The sequence below is a fragment of the Bemisia tabaci genome, chromosome 3 (assembly GCF_918797505.1).
Source record: "Bemisia tabaci chromosome 3, PGI_BMITA_v3".
NCBI classification, from domain to species: Eukaryota; Metazoa; Arthropoda; class Insecta; order Hemiptera; family Aleyrodidae; genus Bemisia; species Bemisia tabaci.
In genome coordinates this window covers 2,678,828-2,700,604 of record NC_092795.1, presented here as the reverse complement: position 1 = coordinate 2,700,604, position 21,777 = coordinate 2,678,828, and the positions used below count along the sequence as shown (strand labels likewise).

The 21,777-nt window shown below is 33.9% G+C and overlaps 1 protein-coding gene across 3 annotated transcripts in view; it reads right to left on the bottom strand.

The window, feature by feature from the left end:
• Positions 1-101: 101 nt before the first annotated feature.
• The window catches only part of Klc (kinesin light chain), a 57,300-nt gene continuing 35,624 nt past the window's right edge, over positions 102-21,777 (bottom strand). For 2 of the 3 annotated variants that reach the window (XM_019060438.2, XM_072297663.1), the window contains exons 10-12: positions 14,851-15,077; positions 12,917-13,045; positions 7,813-10,541 (exon numbers count right to left, since the gene is read on the bottom strand). In XM_019060438.2, the coding sequence (XP_018915983.1) occupies positions 10,458-10,541; positions 12,917-13,045; positions 14,851-15,077 (440 nt within the window). In that variant the 3' untranslated portion in view covers positions 7,813-10,457. Of the gene's footprint in view, positions 2,986-3,983; positions 4,036-7,812; positions 10,542-12,916; positions 13,046-14,850; positions 15,078-21,777 lie in introns of those variants that run through there. The other variant, XM_019060439.2, reaches the window with a different exon arrangement.

Genomic DNA, 21,777 nt, shown 5'->3' with positions numbered 1-21,777 from the left:
GCGAACTTACACCGTCGACATGTACAGTACACAGATGTGCAATTCCTCAAAATAGATGTAGGAATGTTAGGTTTTCATAAACAGTACGGACAACCATTAGCCATTTTAAAGCATAAAACTATTTAGAATTTTATTGGGCCATTTTACACTTTGATTTTTACAAAACATACAAAGGTACAAAAGGTGTCTTTGACAATTAGAAAAAAAAAGAATGAAAAAAACCTTCTGAATTTGAAATACAGTTGAAAAAACCTAACCACCTAAACAAGTTGAATCGTACTGTGTTATAGCACTGAGTTAATATTTTAATGAGAAGTGCTCCAAAAAATGAGAGGACAACAATTTTGGAAATATTTTGCGTTATAAGTATGACAGAGATTTACAACTCGAGCTACAATCATGTTGCACACCTGCTATTGAGTTTTAAAACAGATAGGTTGAATTTCTACAGTCAATCTTCAGCAATTACGAAAGTGATAATTCACTGTTGTTCAGTAGCAAGCACTAGACTTCTTTAAATTTTCCTTCGTTTAAAAAACTTGAGGAAAATATACAACGTTAAATAATTACAACTATTATTAACCTTAAAATTAATTTGGTATAAGTATATAATTCGGTAAATATTATAGGATCTAAAGACCATAAATACGACTACTTTGCTGGCTTCAAAAATGATCAACTTTTTGATATAATCGAATGATTTGAAAAATTAGTGCTCATCTCTATACGGTTGGAGAATCAATTCCCAAATTCTTGACAAAATATGTGACGCTTTCTGCTTGAGCTGATTGTAAGGCTTTATTTGCCACCAAATTGAAGTTTTTAAAGGTTTTGCTTCTCTGAAGCATTGCAATGACCAAAGCGCGAAACCACTTACCTCCGTTTGCGATGTTGCAGATTTCCTGTCATAATTTATTTTTTCTTCTGAAAACTAGTCAACATAATTTCTCGAAAACTTCTCTGATTTTCCGTCCCTGTGAGCAGTTAATTCTGTATAGATTTCAAGCCAGAAAATTGGCTTGTTTCTCTCGGAAATAATAAAATGGGAGCAGAAATTTTTAAACACCGCCATGAAGATACATCGTTTCGCACTTCATCCATTGATTTAAATTGATTCACACAGGTCAATGGGAACAAAACAGAGTTCATACTTGAGAGGCAACTAAAATACGCATAAATACAGATGAGCTTCACTCGGAAATAAGGATAGGAATTCATCTGACAAACGATAAAAAATTCTGTAGCAAAATCGTATATTTTATCACCAAAAAGAAAAAAAATATTAAGTGATTAAAAAAATAAGAATAAACTTAGATAAATATGACTGGAAATGAAACTCGAAACATTTGGTTACAGCGATTCTTATTACTTACAATAAACGATGGAGATATTGGAAAATAAGTGCAGTTTTTTCACCATGCAGGGTTTAGGACAGTCGCAAAATATACTTGAGTACATAACTCAGTGTTTTTAGTTATAAAATAAATAAGAAACATAGGACAAGACATATTGCACTTGGAGGAGGCCAAAGGAGGATCAAATTAAAAGAAGCAACCAAGTGTAAGTAATCTTATGAATGTGCAGAAAATTTGACTGCGTGTTATTCAAAGTGAATGGTGAAGATTTTGCACAATAATTGTATGTAATAACCATAATTATTAAGGATTAATAGCAGGCTTAGGTCATATGCACTTGGCACAGGACTGTATTTTGAATCACTTGCACCCTCTGTTGTGATCTGAAATTGAATAGAGATAAGCAAAACAGAGACATCTACATGGGAGTGTTTCAAAATCACATCTCATACATGTATTTTAATATTTTGGTAGGGTATCAACCAACATCCCCACTCGAAAATTTTTGCAACTTTTCTTGCCCATTCGAAGGTTATTGCCACATTTTAAGCAAAAACCTTAGTTGGTTTCCTTCCGAAAAATTAAAATAAAAAATGAGATTTTGAAACACCTCTATGTAGATATAACTGTGTTGCTTAATTCTATCCAATTGGTAAACGCTCTGTTCACAAAAGCACAAACAACTACTGACTTAAATGTGTTTGTGACTGATTAATTTTTTCAATTGGCTAAGAGGTTATCAAAAATTTGAAAAAAAGTAAATTTTAGGGGAGAAGTTAAACAGAATTTTTTCTAATTGTGCAAGTTTCCCTAAGAAATTGATACTTGTTACTTCTTATTACTATCGATCAATGAGCAATGTTTCAAGATGCTGGGAGCGAAAAAAACAGTTCAGGCAAGGACTTAGCATATGATATCAATGATTTTACAGCACTAACTTACCTGAGACATTTGAAGCAGCTTTGTTAAACAGTGAATTAAAGAAACTTCTTTATTGGATAAATAATACCAGGCATTTATTGGTGAAAAATTATGGAGGAACGCTTTTGTAAATCTTTGAGGCTGACCTACACCACAGCTTTCATTTGAAGGCTCCAATGTGTGAAAAGAAGAAAAGAAAAAGAAAGAACAAAAAAAAGCTACAAGTGTACATTTCTACATTGCAGCATCGATGCAACAATAGAATATTCACATTACAGCAAGCAATTGCTGCTAGCCAATTCCTCATTTTTAAAGAGTTATGATACAAGGATAAGTAGATTAAGTAATTGAGTAGTGACAAAAAAATTATAGCTTCATCATAAAAAAAATAACTAAGTTGCAATCTAGGAATACAGTTTTGAATTTAAGCATAAATTCCTGTGGGTACTCACTGTCAGTTTACTTCTAGCTAAAATACGAGTAGAAGCCGCTGAACGTTGAAATGAAAAATATAAAGTAGAAATTTGCGAACTGGCATTTGTCCTATGAATAAATAAATAATAAATACTTAGGTGAAAAACTTAAGTAAAATCACAGCAGCTAAAATGAAAAGCTTCAGTAACAGTTGCAGAATGAGCAACTCTTCATCTAAGCAGCTTCTCCACGATGAATTTCAGATGACAAATTTTTCATCCATCCTTGAAGAAGACTGTGAACAAAAAGAAAGTAATGATATTACACAATAAAAAACAAAAACGAACAAAATTATTTACCAAAAATAAACTTCGAAATTTTGATGGCATGATTTAAAAGATAAGGTATTAAGGTGATTCGATGGACGCCACATTTTGTGTCAGAACGACATGCGATATATTGCATTGATTGGTTCCATTTTTTCAGCTACTCGTCATTTTTCTCAAATTTTGAGAGTACAATTCTGTTGTTAAGGGACTGAAGAATTCACTTACCAAGTTTGAAAAACAAATTCAAGGTAATAAAGGCGTGGTTTTTTCAGAGGAAAACTATCGCATTCGATTGCAGTTTTGATGTCAGTGTCGAATGCAATAATTTTCCTCTGAAAAAACCAAGCCTTTATTACGTTGAATTTGTTTTTCAAACTTGGTAAGTGAATTCTTTTGTCTCTTGACAACAGAAGTGCAATCTCAAAATTTGAGATATATGGCATGTAGCTGAAAAAATGGAACCAATCAATGCCATATAACGCATGTCATCCTGACACAAAATGTGGCGTCCATCCAATCACCTGAAGACCAAATGCGCATAGCCCGAATTTTGTTGGCAGATTTGCGTTTGGCCGCAAGTTGAGGCAAGAATGTCGACTTCACCATTTAACTGCTAATTAATGGTTGGCACAGTTAAAAGACCATGGATATCTCAAATTGTGATGTAGGAGCTCTCCACTCATGTTAATTTTTTTAAAGGAAAACTAATCAACAGTTTCTATTGAAATTTTCAGGGAATTTTTTTCAATCCTTCTAAAAATAAAACACAATCAGAGATTTTTAAACATTGCAATTGAATTATGTTATTTTTCCCCCATTAACCATTCATATTTTCTTGGGTTACATCAGCTTCTTGGATAATAATCCATTCAATAAAGATAGGTACTCTCACAATTGAGAAAAAAAAAAAAAAAAATCTTATCAAAAATTTGCCAAAAACTTTAAGTACAAGTCAAAAACTTACCCAACGTATTCCTTTCGTGGCAGTACTAAGATTTGTTCTGGCTTTTTTCCATCTGGAAAAAAAATTATAATAAAAATAAAATTGACTGAGAATCTTGAGTGAAGCTGAAAGTTGACAAAAGTTGGAAAGTTGGAAGTGGGTTGATGAAGACAAAAATATTCAGAAATACACGGAACAATTCAAAGAGCCTCCACAAAGTCTCTTGATGATACATTGCAGCGACTTCAAAAACTTGAGTTCAAAATCAGGCAATACTGTCGGACCGAGGGAAAAACGCCGTATGAACCTAACGGCGTTGGCAAATTTCCTTTGCTAAAATACGAATTTATTGGAAAATCTGTAAATATTTTTCTTCCGATTTTTCAGACACTTTTGTTCACACTGTAATCTAATATATGTGAGAAAATCAAGGAAACCATGCCTAACTTCTTTCCAATATAAACATTTCATCAGAGGAACATTGGCAACTCTCGAATGTTCATGCGGCATTTTTACTTGGCATGGCAGCATAGAAACCAATAAGACAGGGTGAAGCAATAATACAAGCAAGCAACACAGCCATGCTTAGGAAAAATACCTAATGAACCTTGGGATGTTGCCAAATTTTCTTTGATAATACACGAGTTTCCGAGAAAACTCGTCACCATTTGTTCACTAATTCTTCAGAAAACTTAGCTTGCAGTTTGGTTCCAAATATCTGAAAATTTTGAGTAAAAATATTCATAACTTTCTTCAAATGTGAATATTTTATGAGAGGAACTTTGGCTCTCATGCAAAGTTTTCTCTTGGATCGGCAGTTCACTGTTCATTGACAACAGCATCTATTGCTGGTACATTGAAAGACCTCACAGATGCTGTGATGATGTCATCTGACTCATATACGTTGTTTGTGGAGAGAATTCAGCTTAGCACAACACTATACAAAGCATTCGTAAAGTTAACAACTTAGAATATTGAGTAACATGGGTTCTTTCCAAAATTCGAGTCAGTGATCAAGGCAGCTACGCTCACCCGATTTCAGTGATTAAGGGAGAAATTCAGCTTATTTTGCTGGCGAGTCGCTATTTGGTTGAACAAGGGTTGCTCCGACACATTGTCAGAAAATTATTAGTGCTCCGTTAAGGCCAATCTTAGGTTATTGCGACCACTGTGTTTAAAAGTGAGTCTACCCAAATGAGTTTCTACACTTTCAAAGTGCCACGGAAGATCTCGGGGTGTCAGTTTGACTTTGAAAGTAAATGCAAGAATCAAGATGGCAGACCTTCTGTTGCAGTCTAAAAGTGCATAAACTTATTTGGCATGGACTCTAATTACAATTTACCAACAAGAATGCTAAGAAATTCGACTAAAGTGTGAGAAAACTTTTAGGAATAGGCATTTTAGCTTAATCTGTTCCCCTTTCTCTAAAAATAACCAACAAGCCGAACCGAGGGGCTTGGAGGACAAGCCGCATAAGTGTAGTGCAGTGCAGAAAAATTGAGCTATTAGTGATTTCAAGTAAAACTAGTCTTAATGCATATTCTATGAAAAATTCGCTCCCAAATTTCAAGTTTTAAGCATCAAAAAGTCACTGATAATTTTACCATGGTTTTCCCCGATCACGTTGAATTTTTAGACTTGGACAATAGCTATTTCGATCTCTTTACAATCATCATCAGGTCACTACATTAAAACTTGACTCACTAGAGGTGCACCCTACAAATGTTTTTAAAAAGTTTTTTAATAATAGTGTTTTACTATGTAATGTTCGTTTTTTGGATGTTGCACATCCAAATTTTAGTGTAGTGACCTGATGATGATCGTAGAGAGATCAAAATAGCTATCGTCTAAGTCTAAAAAATCAACGTGATCAGGGAAAACCAAGGTAAAATTATCAGTTTCAATGCATCCCAATAAAAACAGCTTCAACTTCAAATTAATCAAAAAGTCAGTTTGAACTTTCTTTCCGCCAAAAGGATCCGTGTAATTTCAAAACTTCAAATACTTGGATTGCATTTTGCAAAAAGGAACCAGCGCGATTACAGTGTTGTAAAAATGCTGCTCTTTCATAATTATCCACAAAATCTTTTAGAACAGCAAATAGTTCTTGCTTCCAACCAAAAAATTGTTAATTTTAAGGGGAAATAATTGTGCAAATTTTAATACTGTGCATGTATTAAGTATTTTGGAGAGAAAAGAAGAAGTTGCACGATTTTGAAAACACTGTAATTGCGCTGGTTCCTTTTTGATAGATGCAATCCACTTATTTCACAAAATGGCAAAAACTGTACTTATGCGACTTGTCCTCCAAGCCCCTCAATTTAGCTCTATATACCTGAAAGTGTTATGGTTTGAAAAAGTAAAAATCAAAAGTTGTGAAGACTGCTATTTTAAAAACTTTAAAGATAAGGCTTAGATGCAGGCCTGGTGAAATCTCGAGCACTTGTGCCAGCCAAGAATTAAAGAGCACACACACACATTCATCTAGTAGGTCATTCCATTCTTATCAGATAACAAGATTAATTCAAATAACTTCAAGCTTTCGGCGTTTCAAATGTTCTATTTGTCCTTACCATTGACTTCGCAAAAAAGCTAGTATCTCTACCAATAAAAAAAAGGATTTCAAGTGGTATTTTTACACAGTAAGACAACTCCATGCTAATATCCATGAAAGGATATTAAAACATTGGCATAGTTCAAATTTACATATTTAATTTGTCTATTAAGTTGGTGTCTCGTGCATACTTTAAAAATATCATGAGTTTTTCGTCAATAAAGAATATGGATTACTTTAATATTGTCTCCTGAAATACAGAGAAGAAAATTTTCATATTTACAAACTTTGAAGTAAAATCACTGGGGATAGCGATAAAAACCTGGTGAACTAATGATTGTAAGCTAAATGTTGAGAGCCTCTCATAGGTTACCTGCTATCAAACATCACTCAAACGGAAACTGGTTTCTTAGAAAAAGTCGTATGTACGGTAGATCATTTCATCAAATTTTGGAGTTTAAAAAATTGTTTGAAAAAAAATTCAACTGGGCAGGAACAATCGTTTTGAAGTGTAAAAATCGTTTTTTTGCAACTCATTTGGAAGAGTTATGGTAAAGGATAAACTGACCAAATAGTTCTACATAAAAAAATGGAAAGCAAAAAGTTCCCGGACTAAAATTTTAGTAAATTGTACTGATTTTTTCAAGTAAAATCTCAAGAATTAAGTATTTACAGAACAACTTACATCAAACAAATGAATATATTTTTGACTGGCTTATTCACTGCAATCTCAAAAGTGTTGCTTGCTCACTACAGAATTCAAAGGCTATGGCATTGCTGACATTTCAAATTCCTCAGACTTAAAATTTTGAATTTTTCGTTATTTGAAGATTTTGAGACAGATGACAAATTTTTTTTTTTTTCACTGTTCATGATGCTGTTTCTGAGGTAGGCATTGATAACAGAAAGTGTAGCAATTTTCAGTATAAAAATGTTTGGAAGACCCCCTTGATAGTTTTCCTGACAGCTGTAGGTGACTATTTTGGTATTGGAGATTTCTATGACCGAATTCGCTCAGTAAATAAAATGAAATTATGCCAAGCTCTTGACAGTCAGTCATTATTAAAGAAAATCTACAGCTGTTACAGCAACGATTCAGTTGACCAACTGATTATTTCTAAAATTTAAAAAAAAAAAATTGGTAAAAACCTCCGAAACCTGGATCACCTTGTAATATGCTAAAAGTGGAGGTACGACATTATATCAAATAATAATTAGAAAAAAAATCGGAAAATTTGAAACAGATTTGATTGGAAAACTGTTGAGTGCAGATGAGGAAATAATAAAAAAATAGAATTGAAATGAAAACAAAATTTTAATAAAAAGATAGAATTAGTTCAGAAAAGTCCGAATCAAAAGCAGATGAATGAGTATTAGGTAATCATTTTTGCGAGAGTAGATATATTAACAGGAAGGTTTTTTATCAAATGCTCAGATCATACTCAGAAAAAGAGTACATTAATTAAGAAGATGATGGGTAATAAACAGTATTTCTGACACCATTGAGTTCTTTAAACTCAAACGACTTTAAGTGAGGTTATCAAGATCCATCATTCTGTAGATTTTAGTAATGTGAGTACAGTAGACGGTGTCTCTTTTACATTCTTACAGAGGCATTCTAAAAACTACTGAAACCCTATCTGAAAAGAAGGGATACTTGCAGAATTGACAACAAAACGGAAGGAGATTAAAAAACAATAAGAACAACTGAAGTTTGGTGCATTGGGCCGTTCTGAATGACTTTTACTTCCATAGAGCCACTTATTTATGAGAGGAAAATCTTTCTCATGAGTTGTTCGACAGAGGTAAGAATCATTTGAAGTGGTTGACCATGCTATCCTTGTAGGAGAATGATTCTACAGACTCAACAGATTATAATATTTTTTCATAAGCTGTAGATAAAGTCCCAAACGATGGGTACAATTTTCTCATCTCCTCTTATGATTCTCGATCTGCTGAAAAAACTGAGGGCTTCAAGATTTTTCAGTAGCAATAATTAAATGCTCAACATGTTCAACCACTTTTGTGCTCTCTCGTCTATAAATTACTTGTCCACCCTTCTATGTCCATTGTTAAGGAAGGAATAGAGGAATAAGGATAGATGATAGTGCAGCTGGAAAAATATGCAGCTTGTGTTTCTCCTTTTCATTGGACATCTTGAATAGAAAAATAAGGACAAATAACTGAGCAGCTATTTAAAACCCTTACATTTCATCTCCATTATTGGATACCACAAGTATTAAAACATTCAGACCTCTATTCATCGGTTTCATTTGCATTATCTTTTCAGTCTACCTCAAATGAATCATAAATAATTTCTGAATGAACTTAATTTTAAGAAGAAGATCCATTTTTTACAATAAGAAACAGTTTAAAAGGCCACCTGGTAATATTATTTAGAAAAAAAATAATAAATGTATTAGGTTAACTAACGTACTGACAGCTGGCAATGTTTGTTAACCATGACAGCTATAGATTAAATATTATCACACAAATACAAGGAGGGCCATTGTCCTACTTCACATCCTGCTATTATGCTTCACAGTTAGATTTGACACCCTCGTGGAAAAATAATAGAGGTAGAGAGATTTGAGTGGTCCCAAACCTGCACAAAAGCAAGCCTTTAAGAGGATACCAAACTAAATTGATAGCCTTCATGAATATTGAGCATCCTTGCTGGGAAATTTGACCACTTAAAATAAAATAAAAAAAAACATCCTCTAACAGGGAGCCTCTGCCCGTTTAAGGAGCTTTAATCATCTGAGATAGAAAGAACCAAAAAAAAAAAAATGCAAAAAAAATATAAAATAAAAAAAATAAAGAAAATTCTAACTATGTAGTTTAAGAACAACTACAATTTTCTTTACATACTAATAAGATGACCAGAAACATAAGCTATGAGACACAAATTTACATAAATAAAAACATTAGCCGATAATTAAAAACAAGCTCTTCCGTTTTAAACAAGCGGATAAATAAAGGTAAACTACATAAAGGATCTGCTAAGAAACATAAAGGAGTGACCCATTTTTCCAATTTTAGATAGAAGAAAATGCTAGCATACGAGAAAGTAGAGAAAGATGGAGGATTTGGAAAGAATTATCAGCAGGGGACAGTTTGAAAAAAAAGCGAAAATAAAAATTTGTTTGAATCCAAGAGCTAGTAAATATGGTAAAAAATAAAGGGTGTCAGGAGAAATTACTAGGGCCATCCATGCTAGGGACTTACAAAACTAAAGAGATTAAACCGAGTAAGATACTCCTTAGAACTTCATTTTTTTTCTCTTCTAACGCTTAAAAAAATAAGTAGGCAATGATAAAATATTCGAGTATGTGTACACTAGAGCACAATAAAATATTATTTCAAAAGTATGATGGATGAGGAAAGACTACAATATTTCTAAATTATAGAATTAATGATGCCTTGATCAGAAAATAACTTTCTATTAGCTTTTCAGGACAAAAAATAATGCAAATATACGTTAGTTTTAACAGGGAAGAAAATAGTAAGTAATAAATATTATCACAGGGATACGAAAACAAAATGATTAGCTTTATAATAGTAGGGTGGAATAGTTTTGATTAAAAAAATCTTGATTTCTTTGATTTGAAGATGTAAAAAAAAGGGGGAAAAGGTGGAAAGAAAAATCAATTAAGGATACAATATTTGTAAATGCAAAAAAATAAGAGGCTCAGTTTTCTAACTTCTTCATCATGAATGAAAATAACAAATTGAATTTGATTGGATAAAATGGCAAAATATCGTAGTGCACAAACAAAATTAAACTACACAATTTAACGGTTGATGTTTTAAATTTGATCCTGACCGACTGGATGATCTAAGGTACAAACTAACTGAGAGAAAATAAAAGATGGGAGGACAATAGAGTCTCAACAAAAAATGGGGAGGATTGGTGAAGATAACAATAAAGAGAGAAGATGTCATGAAGACGAGTTTAGGCCTAGAATAGCGTTAAGTTTATTTCTTATTCCTGTTGTGGTTGGTTTCATCGTAAGGACTTCATTCTGCACACAAGGAAAAACAAATCAGTGGAGGAGTGAACAGAGTAGCATGGATGAATAGGAAAAAATAAATTTATCTAAAATAATAAATTATAAAGGAGCTATGTTGAATCTTCAGGAAAATGGCAAAACTCTCCAAGAGTTCCCTACTTTTCCTTTTGAAACTTTTGTTCCTTCAATTTCTGCATCCTAATGAGAGATTCAATATGATTGAGAATAATTCAGTCATAGAATTGATTTACTTTGGTTGATCTGCATGACAAGACCAACTCTAAAAAGAAAATAAACTTCTAATAAAATGGCTATACATTTTTCTAAACGGTTAGAAAAACTCTTTTCAGATCTAACCTACTTGGAGTGAGACTGTGGATGAAAAGCGGGGTAACAAAAATTTAAATTCAGATATAAAAAACCTAATCAGAAAGAGCTTAGTTAATTAAACTGTGTATCTATAAGGGGCCCTCTAACGAAACCTCAAGGACTTTGGTTTCCTTCATTTGACACGAATTTGAAGGCTCCCAAAATTTTGGCGTTTAGGCTTCTTGGTAAATAAATCAAACGACGAATATGTCTTGACCGATATTCACTTTAAAAATTTTGAAGGGAGAACTGACTTCATCGCAAGTCTGATTAGAAGAGCAACCTTCGTTCACACCACATCTCAGATTGAATCAAAACACACAAACTGATTTTAAGGACATTTCAATCTCTAGTAACAACGGGAATCAGAAATACCAAAAATACCGAGGTAGCAAACTGCACGTGTTAAATTAAGGCAAAAATGCAGCATAAAAATGTGTAGGACTGAAATTAATAAACTTAACTTAGAAAATAAACGAAATAAACACACTCTTTACAAGGCGCATGTCCCCTTTCTCTTCAGGACGGATTCCAATCAGGACAAAATGTGTCTGCTTTTATTTCGTTTATTTGATGAGTTGAATTCAATTTTAAACATTTCCAAGTTAAGTTCCTGCTTCATTTAAATCACTCTCTACAGGAGCTGAATTTTTCGATAATTTCGGGCTTGATCATTGAAAGAAATGGATAAAACTTCATTTTATCGGCACAATGGTGAATTTTGAAAATTGTGAAAAATCGAAACAAACCTTTGGTTTTACTGCACAATATTAAAAAGCTCTTTAACATTTGGCAGAAAAAAGTACACACCAGTCTTGGACATAAATCAGAAACCTCAAAATAGATGATTAACTTCGAATTTTGTCCTCACTTTTTTTCGCACAAGAAACTTTTGGTGCAAACTTAAAGGAGAGGACAAAAATGTTTTGATGACTATTATGAAAAAGAAGAACAGATGCTTCCAAAATTTGTTTTGATACTTCTATCGCTCTCTCTCTGTTGATGTGCATTCTGAACATGACATCTAACCGGAATGGGAATCTCTATCCGCACAATTCTTGGAATCAACAAGAAAAAGGAGGGGAGCCCAAAAAATTGATAAAATAGAGGGTTGAGGATAGACAGTCGATCAAAGAAAATAGAGAGACTTCAAAAACAACACAGACAAAACCACAACTTTTAACTGAGGATCCCTCCATAAATGAGAGAGCTAATTCTTTACAGGATAAAACAAATAATTTCAACCACCATGCCTCATAAATGGATGAAGTTAACCAAAAAAGTCGCATGTACATTGCAGTGTTTCCAACCCTCATCTCTTATTTTAATTTTTAGGAAGGACACCAACCAACATACCCACTCAATATTTGATGCACTTCTCTTGCACAAGTGGAGATTATTTCCACAAAATTTTAAAAAAAAAATGTTGGTTTTCTTCCAAAAATTGAAATAGGAGATGAGATCTTTAAACATTGCTATATAGATGTGGCTGTTTCACTTAACTCTACCCATTTTCAAAGAAGAAAACTGTTGCAATATCTACAACAAAAAAAATAAGGAGACAAATATCCAAGCAAGCTAAAGAAATTGGTGCAAAAGCAGTCAACGGTGTAGATTATAAACAAAGTGCAAAATAAATGGGCAGCAGAAGGACAGAAATTTGCCGTGGACAAGGTTGGCTCATAACGTTTTCAAGACGGTATATATTTTTGTACAAAAATATTTTGAATAGAAAATTTTTGGAACTCTAAAACATGGAGCAGTTAAAATAGGATGGTTACATTTGTAGGTGTAGAGCTCTTCTTACATCAAAAAAGAAAAAACAGATGTTTTGACCCAGCATCGTTTGAAAGAATCACTTTGAGGTTGCCACAATGAGCAAGAGGCTCGGAATGGATAATAAATCTGACAAGAACATTACTTACAGTTTGTGTTAGAGTGAAATAGTTGGTCTGATATTCATTTCTTTGATTTCTAATGTAATTACAGTAAAATAGGAAGAGAATTTAAGTACAAACCTCTTCATTATCATAAGAAACAGAATCCAGAGACTCCCGCGAGCGTGCAGAGCGCACGATCCTTCTGTCTCCTTCCCGTAGTCCACTTAAAATTTGAGCCACTTTCGTTTGTTTTGTTATATCAATTGACTGAAAATAAAAGATTGGGTCTAATTAATACAGATGTACTGAGTCTAATTGTTGCTGACGATGGGTCAATGACACTCTCATTTTTTTCAATTCATTTTCTGAAAGTACAGAAAGAACAAAGCTTCTAGGAATTTTTTCAGATTTTTTTGAACCCTAAATGGCAAAGACACTTTGTTTTGAAAATACCAAAAGTGGGACCTGTTTGGAACGATATTATTGGCAGGCGCTGGTAACGAACCCAGGTGGGGCATTTGCTGATTGGATAAACTCATCTTCAGGCCTTGCTACATCAACTTGGCAGTCTGCTTTTGATTTATTGGATTATGATTAGCTGTTCCTCCCTGTAGAAATAAATTTCTAAACTTTTGATTAAACTTTTGGGTTTTTTCATGAGATTTTACTTCGTATTAACTATGCCGCAACCCGGCAAAAATTCCTTACCACTGCCCCATTTTGAATCACATCCCTTCCGTTGCATGAGAAAAAAATTGCGATTAAATGTAAAAATTTCAACCAAGGCCAGATCAACTTGTGGTTGCCTTTTGCTGGATTAGGTATGAATGTGTGTATTAGTCGCTTTTACAGCACACTGAGTTATAAATCCTCTTTTTGTCATCCTTGGAGATTCTCTGATAAGATTAGGTTCCTTCCTTTCATTTTAGATATTACTTTCATGGATAAACAATATACATTCTAAAATTCTTGGGTAAAGACCAAGAGATACATTAAAGTCATAAATAGGTACATACTATAAATCATCCTTGGAGTGATAAGATTCACTTTCATGGGTACATACTAAAATTCTTGGGTTACATTCAAGTCATAAGCCTGGTATCATATTAGCAAGTAGGCATTGATAGGAGCTTTAAGGTTCAATTTATGAATTAAAACTTTGCAGTGTTTGCAAGTTGAATACAAAGTTGCTGTTGAAATTAACCTTCAATACATTTTGTCATAAGACAAATAAGTAAAGTAAACTTGATAAACCAGATGAGTACAGTATCCAATGTCTGGATAGTGATATTAAGTACACAGGAAAATCTAAGCGGAGTATGAAGTGTAGATACAAAGAACATCTTGAGCAAAGAACTTCAAATATTAAAATGCACCGGTCGAAAATAATAGAATATGTAAATGAGAGGATGTTAAAATTCTATCCACCAGCTCAAACATGAAATTGTTGAGAATCCATGAAAATCTTCAGATCAGGAAATATTTAATTATGAATAAACAATTTCTCCATATTCAAGTTGACAATGACAACAGTGGGAACGCCTTCATTGACAAAAGCTGTAGTTTGTAATCTTAAGAGAAGTATTTGGTACCACTTGTATTGTTTAACTCGCTGGCTTATGAAACCTACCTTTGCACTCTCTTCCCTACTCACACTTGTCACCTAGTTGTTGATCAAAATTTCATTTCCTCATATTTATAAAAACTCATTATTGAATAATGTAACCTCAACATGCTTGTTTTTATATAGTGGTTTGCATAAGTATTTTTCTGTGTAAATTAATGAGTTAATGCTCTGATGATAGGACAGATCCTGAAACGTGTCTGCAAGATAATGTTATCGTATGCGAATGAATTTTATCAAGTCCATCTTTCTAACAGCTTCATGGCTAAAAAATCAAACCTGATATTTTTAAGTCTGCAAATAAATTTAATCCTTCTGCAATATATAATACCAATAGGTCTTCTACTGGTACTCCGTATCGTTGACCTTCTTTCATAGCAATTTATCTATATTTCATTACCACTAAACTCGCTCTGGTTAAAAAAAAAAAGAAGCAAAGATTACGTACCTCTTTCCGCGATCGAAGAGCACAATCCTCTAGGGTTTCAGCTGCTTCAAATTTACCTTGCCGTCTGTACAAAGCCCCCAGATTTTTCAAAGTAGTGGTGATAGTGGGAGAATCTACTTTGGCAGCTTTATGCCATCCACCATATTCACCGTACGGTACATTTTCTCTATTACGATGCTTGTTCTCTTCCCTCTCTTCCGCAACTTGCCAAATGGGCTTGTTATCACCTGAAAAAAATAAACAATTTCATCATTAAGGGTGTGTTTTATCTGTAGACTTTTTTATCTGGAATTCTGATGGCTTAATAAATCACTGTTGAAAGGAGGAAACCTTATAACTCAATTTCCTATACTACTTATCACATTGCTTGTCACATTTCGATTGCATTTTGTAAAAAGGAACCACTAGCATTGCAATGTCACTAAGATTGTGAAACTTCTTTTGTCTTGGAGGAAAACCCGATTATCCAATAATAGTTTCTATTTTACTCGCTAAAAACTGTAAATTTAGGACAAAAATTACCATCTAAATTTCATAGTTTTTCACGATTTCCGCAATTTTATGGCAAAAGATGAAGTTGCACAATCTTAGCATCACTGCAATGCTAAAGGTTCCTTTTTGCAAAATGCAATCCATTTTATTCTTCCAGAGTATGACAGTTTATTGTTATTCTTCCATGCATCATTAACCATTATATTTTTTTAGATTTGTTTACGCCCTAACACGAACATTCTCTGGAGATTCACATAAAGTAGTCTGGAAATGATCCCTCGCTCTCTCTCCCAAAAAAGAAGGGGGAGCGATAATTTTGAAACGTTTTAATCAGGACACATATTTTGGTAGTCTCACCGCTGAAATGCACCATGAAAGAAAACTGGAGCTGAAGTACTTTGGAATTTAATTTATTGACTTTTTTACAATCGATATGACTGAACAATTTTTTAACCAGGATATTGGTATTGATGGAGAGAATAAATATAGAAGAAAAACAAATTAATTATGACTGTTTTCATCTAGGTAAATCATTTTTAATATCTATGGTCTTTTATACTTAATGTTCCCATAAAACAAATTATTGGCTTTAGCAATGTTTCTCTTTTAACACTACAGGGAGAAAATTTTAAAGGAAATGAGATGGACGTGGAAACTTTTACAAAAGCAGAACTATTCTAGATAATCTTTTTCTTTTCCACAAAAAAAACCTAACCTCCCTCTTTGGTCTTGTTCACAGTTCTTTGGCTTGTTTTCAAGGTTAAGTTCTCAGACTTTATTTGCGGAAATATCACAAACATTCAATGAAAAAACGAGAGAAAAGAAATTAGCTCAGGAGTGCAGATGCTGAACTTTCATACCAAAAATAAACTTCAGTTCTTCAGATGAACTGGACATCTTTCAGAGTTGTTTGGAGTTCATGACCTCACAAATGTTGCCAAATACGAGAAAAACACCAAGAACTCCATCCATTCACTTGAAAAGCTATTTTCATTTTTCTGGGGATTTCCATTATTGTAGCATATCTTCTAGCACTGGGAATTTGAAATGTTTACCTTCCAAAATCTTATAAAAGAGTGAAGATGAAACATTCATCAGCTGTATCTTAAATACACATACTTAGCTATACTACGGGGAACTGCTACGTACAAACTCAAAGCATCCATCAAAGACTGCCTGAAGACTCTTTCAAGCTTTTACGAGGCTTTAAAAATAAATGTTAAAATCAAGCTTTATCAAATACTTCAAGAATATAGGTGGAAAAAAGTTTACAAGGACAAAATTGTTGGTGAAATGATTGATTTCTTTTTTCTGTCTTTATCCATGCTAGAAAAAGAACTAAACCATCAATGGTGACTCATTCAAAAGTTACAGTTTCTAGTACCTATGCTTCGCAATAGGAACGGGTCCTGTTTTAGTTTTTCATTTTCTAAACCACCAAAAGCTCTGAATTAAAATGGAGTCCTTGGAGGCTGCTACTTCAAACAACCTTAGTCATCATCTGTTATGTAGAGTGGACCAACGGCCACAGACAGAGGATACTGGTATGAAACTAGAAATCGTCACTACACTTGTCCACACAACACATTGCAGTTCTTAGTGGAATTACTTTGCAAATAACAAAAATTCAAGACAGTTGCATCCAATGGAACATGCATTGCACATAAACAACACACAGGCGCACGCACGCAGGGACATGCATTTGAAGATTCTAAAGATAAAGGACGCTAGGCACTACAAAGAAACAGTGCCTAATAGAAGAGCCAATAAATTTGAGTCAAAAAGATCTACTGGAAATCAACAAATGCTGAATCCTACATTATGAAGTTGCACACGTTTGCACAGTTTATCAAATTGCACAGTTTTATCAAAGTTTCATTGGAAAAATTTGAGGAAAGAAACGGCAACAGAAATATGAGAGGAGTCAAAAAAACAGGGAAAGAAGAGCAAGAAAGGAGCACAGTCGGATTACATTTTGCAATTAGGATATACAACCTCTGGCTCAGTTTACAAACAACGTAAGTACCATTAATTTTCCGATGCACAAAAAAGTTTTTACAAATGAGTCAGTAAATGTAGTTTCTAATTGCAAAATGAAATCCAATTGATTAGATACAAAGACAAAAGTAAGAATTAAAGTTCGAGAAGTCAGAAACTTGAGGGGTGAAGAGGGATTTTTTTGTTTTAAATGCTTCATAACTTGCGCTTAAAATATCTTGCATTTCAAAAACAGTTAAAATTGAAAGAAAATTTTGAAGATGCTTGAATTTCATTAGACGACTGGAGCAAAGACTACAGAGCCGACTGACATATCATCTGACTATTTCTGAGAGTTTACTCACTGATCTATCTTTTTTTGTGGAAAAAGAGTTCGGGGCGTAAAAATGGGAGGAAACCAATGCACGTTAAGGGTTCCTTTCACGAGTGGATAAGGTTCAATTTTGAATCAGATGTCATTCAACATTATGGGAAAATAAGATTACACCAAGCCACACTTAACATTCGATTTAATTTTTCATCTCAGCTGTGATGATGAGCACATCCAAAATTTTGGATCTACCTCTCACAAAGGGTGCTTCAGTGGATCAGATGGATTATAGCTGTGGCAGGCATTAACTGTAATTTATTGGACCAGCAAGTTCAATTTTGACTTCATCTGTGCAGCTTTTTTCATCGGTTGAAATATGATCCAAAGAAACAAAACTCAGCCACTGCTAAAAATTAAAATCGGACGTCCGACATAAAAACAGCCAGTCAAGATATCTGCGCTGCGTTTGAATGATTGAACTTCCGAGTAAGAGCAAACAAGCATAGATTAGAATAAATGCTTACCTTGATACAGATTGTACAACAGCAACCAGTGAGTAGAAAGTGACTTTCCGGGCCTGCAGGTTGATTATGGAAACTTAACAGTTCTTTATCAAACAGCCCCAATCGATATAGCGATAACTTTCGGTGTAATTTATCAATGAGGGTTATTCAAATAAATAATTAATCTCGAATCAATAATCAACCTGCTGTGATAGTGAAAGGATAAATGGATTCAGCATGAAATAATCCTTTTGTTCTGTGGTAAAAGTGTTTCCGGTGCTCAGTGCTGATAAATTTTCAAGACTGTCTTGGTTGCAAAATTTTTCATTAAATTTTTCCACTCCATTCTGTGGGTTTTTTTTGAGCTTTCTGGGGTGGAAAATCTTCTAATTTCTCAATTAGTGAATGCAGGCAAAACAAACTTGAGGTAAATATTGCGCTAAAAGACGGGGGGGGGGGGGGGGTTGAAAAATTGGATATCTGACTGTGAGGTAAAAAATACCTGGTTGCAAGAGACAGTCAGCACTTTGAAACAATGTGCGCCCCTAGGGTATGAGTACAACTTTTTTTAAGCCTTCGTTAAAGAAATCTGCTACCATCTGCTGATAGAGATGAACTTTATGGGAAAATTAGCCAAAAACGCGATAGTCATATACTTATTGGCTCTGAGTTCCTAAAGTGCCGTCAATTTTGGGGATATTTTGTTGAGATAATGTTTCACAGTAAAATTGAAGAACGAACATAAAGACAAATGACAGAAGAGGACTGACTCATGAAAAATATCTATCATGCATCTTGTTAAAATAGGTAGAGAAATAGAGCAACATAGAGCTACGAAACAGAACCAGGTAAAGAGAGAGGAAAAAATGGTGGTTGATTAAAAGTTTGACTGAGTATCAATCTTAATTTTTAATGAATGAACCAGTGATTGAAAATTACAAAATGCATGAGATAGTAGGAGAGGTCAAAAAAGCCAGTCAACCACGATACCAAGCCTCATTGAAAAAAGTTTTTTAGGCTGCCCTGAAAGAATGGAGAATTGTGTAGTAACTCAGAGGCTAGGATAGCTAGTAATATAATTTTTATTGAGCTGGAAAGACAAGCCCTATTTGCGCGAGTTAAAACTTTGCCTGCTTAGAAAAAATTTGAGTGTTTGTTTAATTCGGGGGAGGTGGGGGGGGGGGGTGTGTTTAGATCCTCTAGCATTTGTTAGAGAGATTTCCCCTTCATAAATCGAAAATTCAATGTTGATGTTGAACACATTTGGACGGATTGATTCTATTAATTTTGAACCAAAGGAGCTTCATTTTCATTGATAGAATATTAAATGAAAAAGTTTAACCAGAATAAACCTAACTCCGTTTAATGCTGTCTAACTTCCCCTCCAATTTTATTCGTTTTGCAGAAAACAAAGGAATAAAACGCCTTGAAACTTTCGAAGAATTTCTCATAGATCATCAAGCATATGCTCACAAAGTTTCAAGTTAGAATGTTGCTCAATTTTGTATTGACAAAAATAAAAAACGAGAGGAAAGTAGACGAAATCTGACGTAGTTAGGCTGATTTTGGTTGAATCTTCCAAATAGTCTTACCAACATGAACACGATCGAGGTTATGACTACCTTTCTCTTAAAGATAGAGCCATTTGCTCCACTTAGGAGACAGCTTTTGTAAAAATGAAATAACAAAACTCATGTTACAAGGGCTGTCCCGCAATGACCCAGACTAGTGCTGTATCTCAAAAACTAATCAACGGATTGAGCTGATCTTGGACTCTTTCAAAAGATAAAGTCGAAAGAAAGCAATTACGGTAAAGATCATTTTATTTGAATGGAAATTGACCAAGTTATGACACTTTTAAAACAGATTGTAAGAAAATACCATACCGTTTTTTCAACTTGTTTCAATTAGTTTTACTCATCAAACTTTGCCGGTGATCTCTCCCCAACGAAAACAACATGGCAAAAAATGGTGATTGCTTTTTTTGATTCATAGGGCATGGTTTATCAGCACTTTGTAACCGATAAAACCACGGTGGACAGCGATTATTATTGCAAAGTTCTGACGGATTTTTGCAAGCACGTCTCGCGAAAACGTCCGCAATTGAAAGCAACCTGGATGCCCCATCCAGACAACGCGCGTCCTCACACCTTTAACGCCATCAGAAATTTTATGTTAAAGAATTAAGTTGAGACTCTAAGACACCCGTCATTCAGCCCCATTCTCACTCCATGCAGCTTTTGGTTGTTCCCACAATTGAAAAAAGCTCTTTGCAGCAAGCAATTTGAATCAAACGACACAATAAAAAACGAAGTCCGAGCATTCTTCAAACGCATCCCCAAAGTAGATTTCCTGAAGATGATCTTAACAATATGGAAGGAGCAGATTGAAAAATGTATTCGATTTGAAGAAGAGAGAGAAGTACTGGAAGACCCAGAGGAAAGCGAAAATGAAGATTGAACTTTGAATCTGTTCAAAATAAATTGTTATTTAAAAAAAAAACGGTGGGGCGTTTTCTTACAACCTATATTTAAAGTGTCATAACTTTGTCAATTTTCATCCAAATAAAGTGATCTTAAGCGCAATCGCTTTCTTTGGACTTCATCTTTCGAATGAGCTCAAGATCAGCTCAATCCGAGTTACAGCACCAGTCCCGGTCATAGTGGGACAGCCTTGGTATTTAAGGAGCAAAAGAAAAATTAATCGTCTTGCTTATACATTTTGTTTGGGCAAAATAATGTAATTGTTTGGCTGCATGACTTTAATGCCATTGCAGTTGGAGGGTAACCGTTCATGGGACGCATTGATACAAGGGCAATTCAAAAGTATTCATCAAATATTTTCATGGTCCAAGTAATCCATTCTATAATTAATGTGACTGGACTTGAACTCTCTCAAATTTTATGACGTGACAAGCTCGCAAAGGAACAAACAAAAAAAAAAAAGAGGAAGAAACAAGCAGGAGAGAGCAAACAGACTTATTTACCAATTACTTGATCCTTTTATTTTTTCAAGTAATTTTAAATAAGCTAATGTTCAACATTGATGGGATGAAAAATCTTAAATAACTGGAAAGCAATTACGATCTAGAGATGAATTTAAGCTGGTTCATTTCTCACAAGTCTCTTACATACTCAGAAATAAATTCTCGGGCACTAGTTGGGCAGTGTTTAGCAAAAGAAAATCAGGAAATATTTTAGAAATAAAATGGCATTAAGGATGGTTTTGAGCTTATCAGCTTAGATATGTTTTCTCCTCATAATTATGAAACTCGTCAGTTCTTTAAAAGTTTTATCATATCATTGTAGAGAAGTTGTTGGTGTCTTGACAAATAACAAATCAACAAAATATATTCGGTGCAAGAGAATTTTACTTGAAATCTGTTTCCCAGTGTAAGCATTATGGAAAAAGGGAACTTCAAAACCTATTTTCCTCTGTTCAAATCCATCTTGGATTTTTCTTTGTGAAACACTAGCCGCGTACGGAATTATTTCTACCACATGTGCATGACGCTTTGAAAAAAGAAAATTTCACCTGTTTTTATTAGTATACTATAACGAAAAGAGGAATTACTTAAGGACAAAAAAATAGTGAAAAGCTACAAAACAAATGGAGTACTAAGCT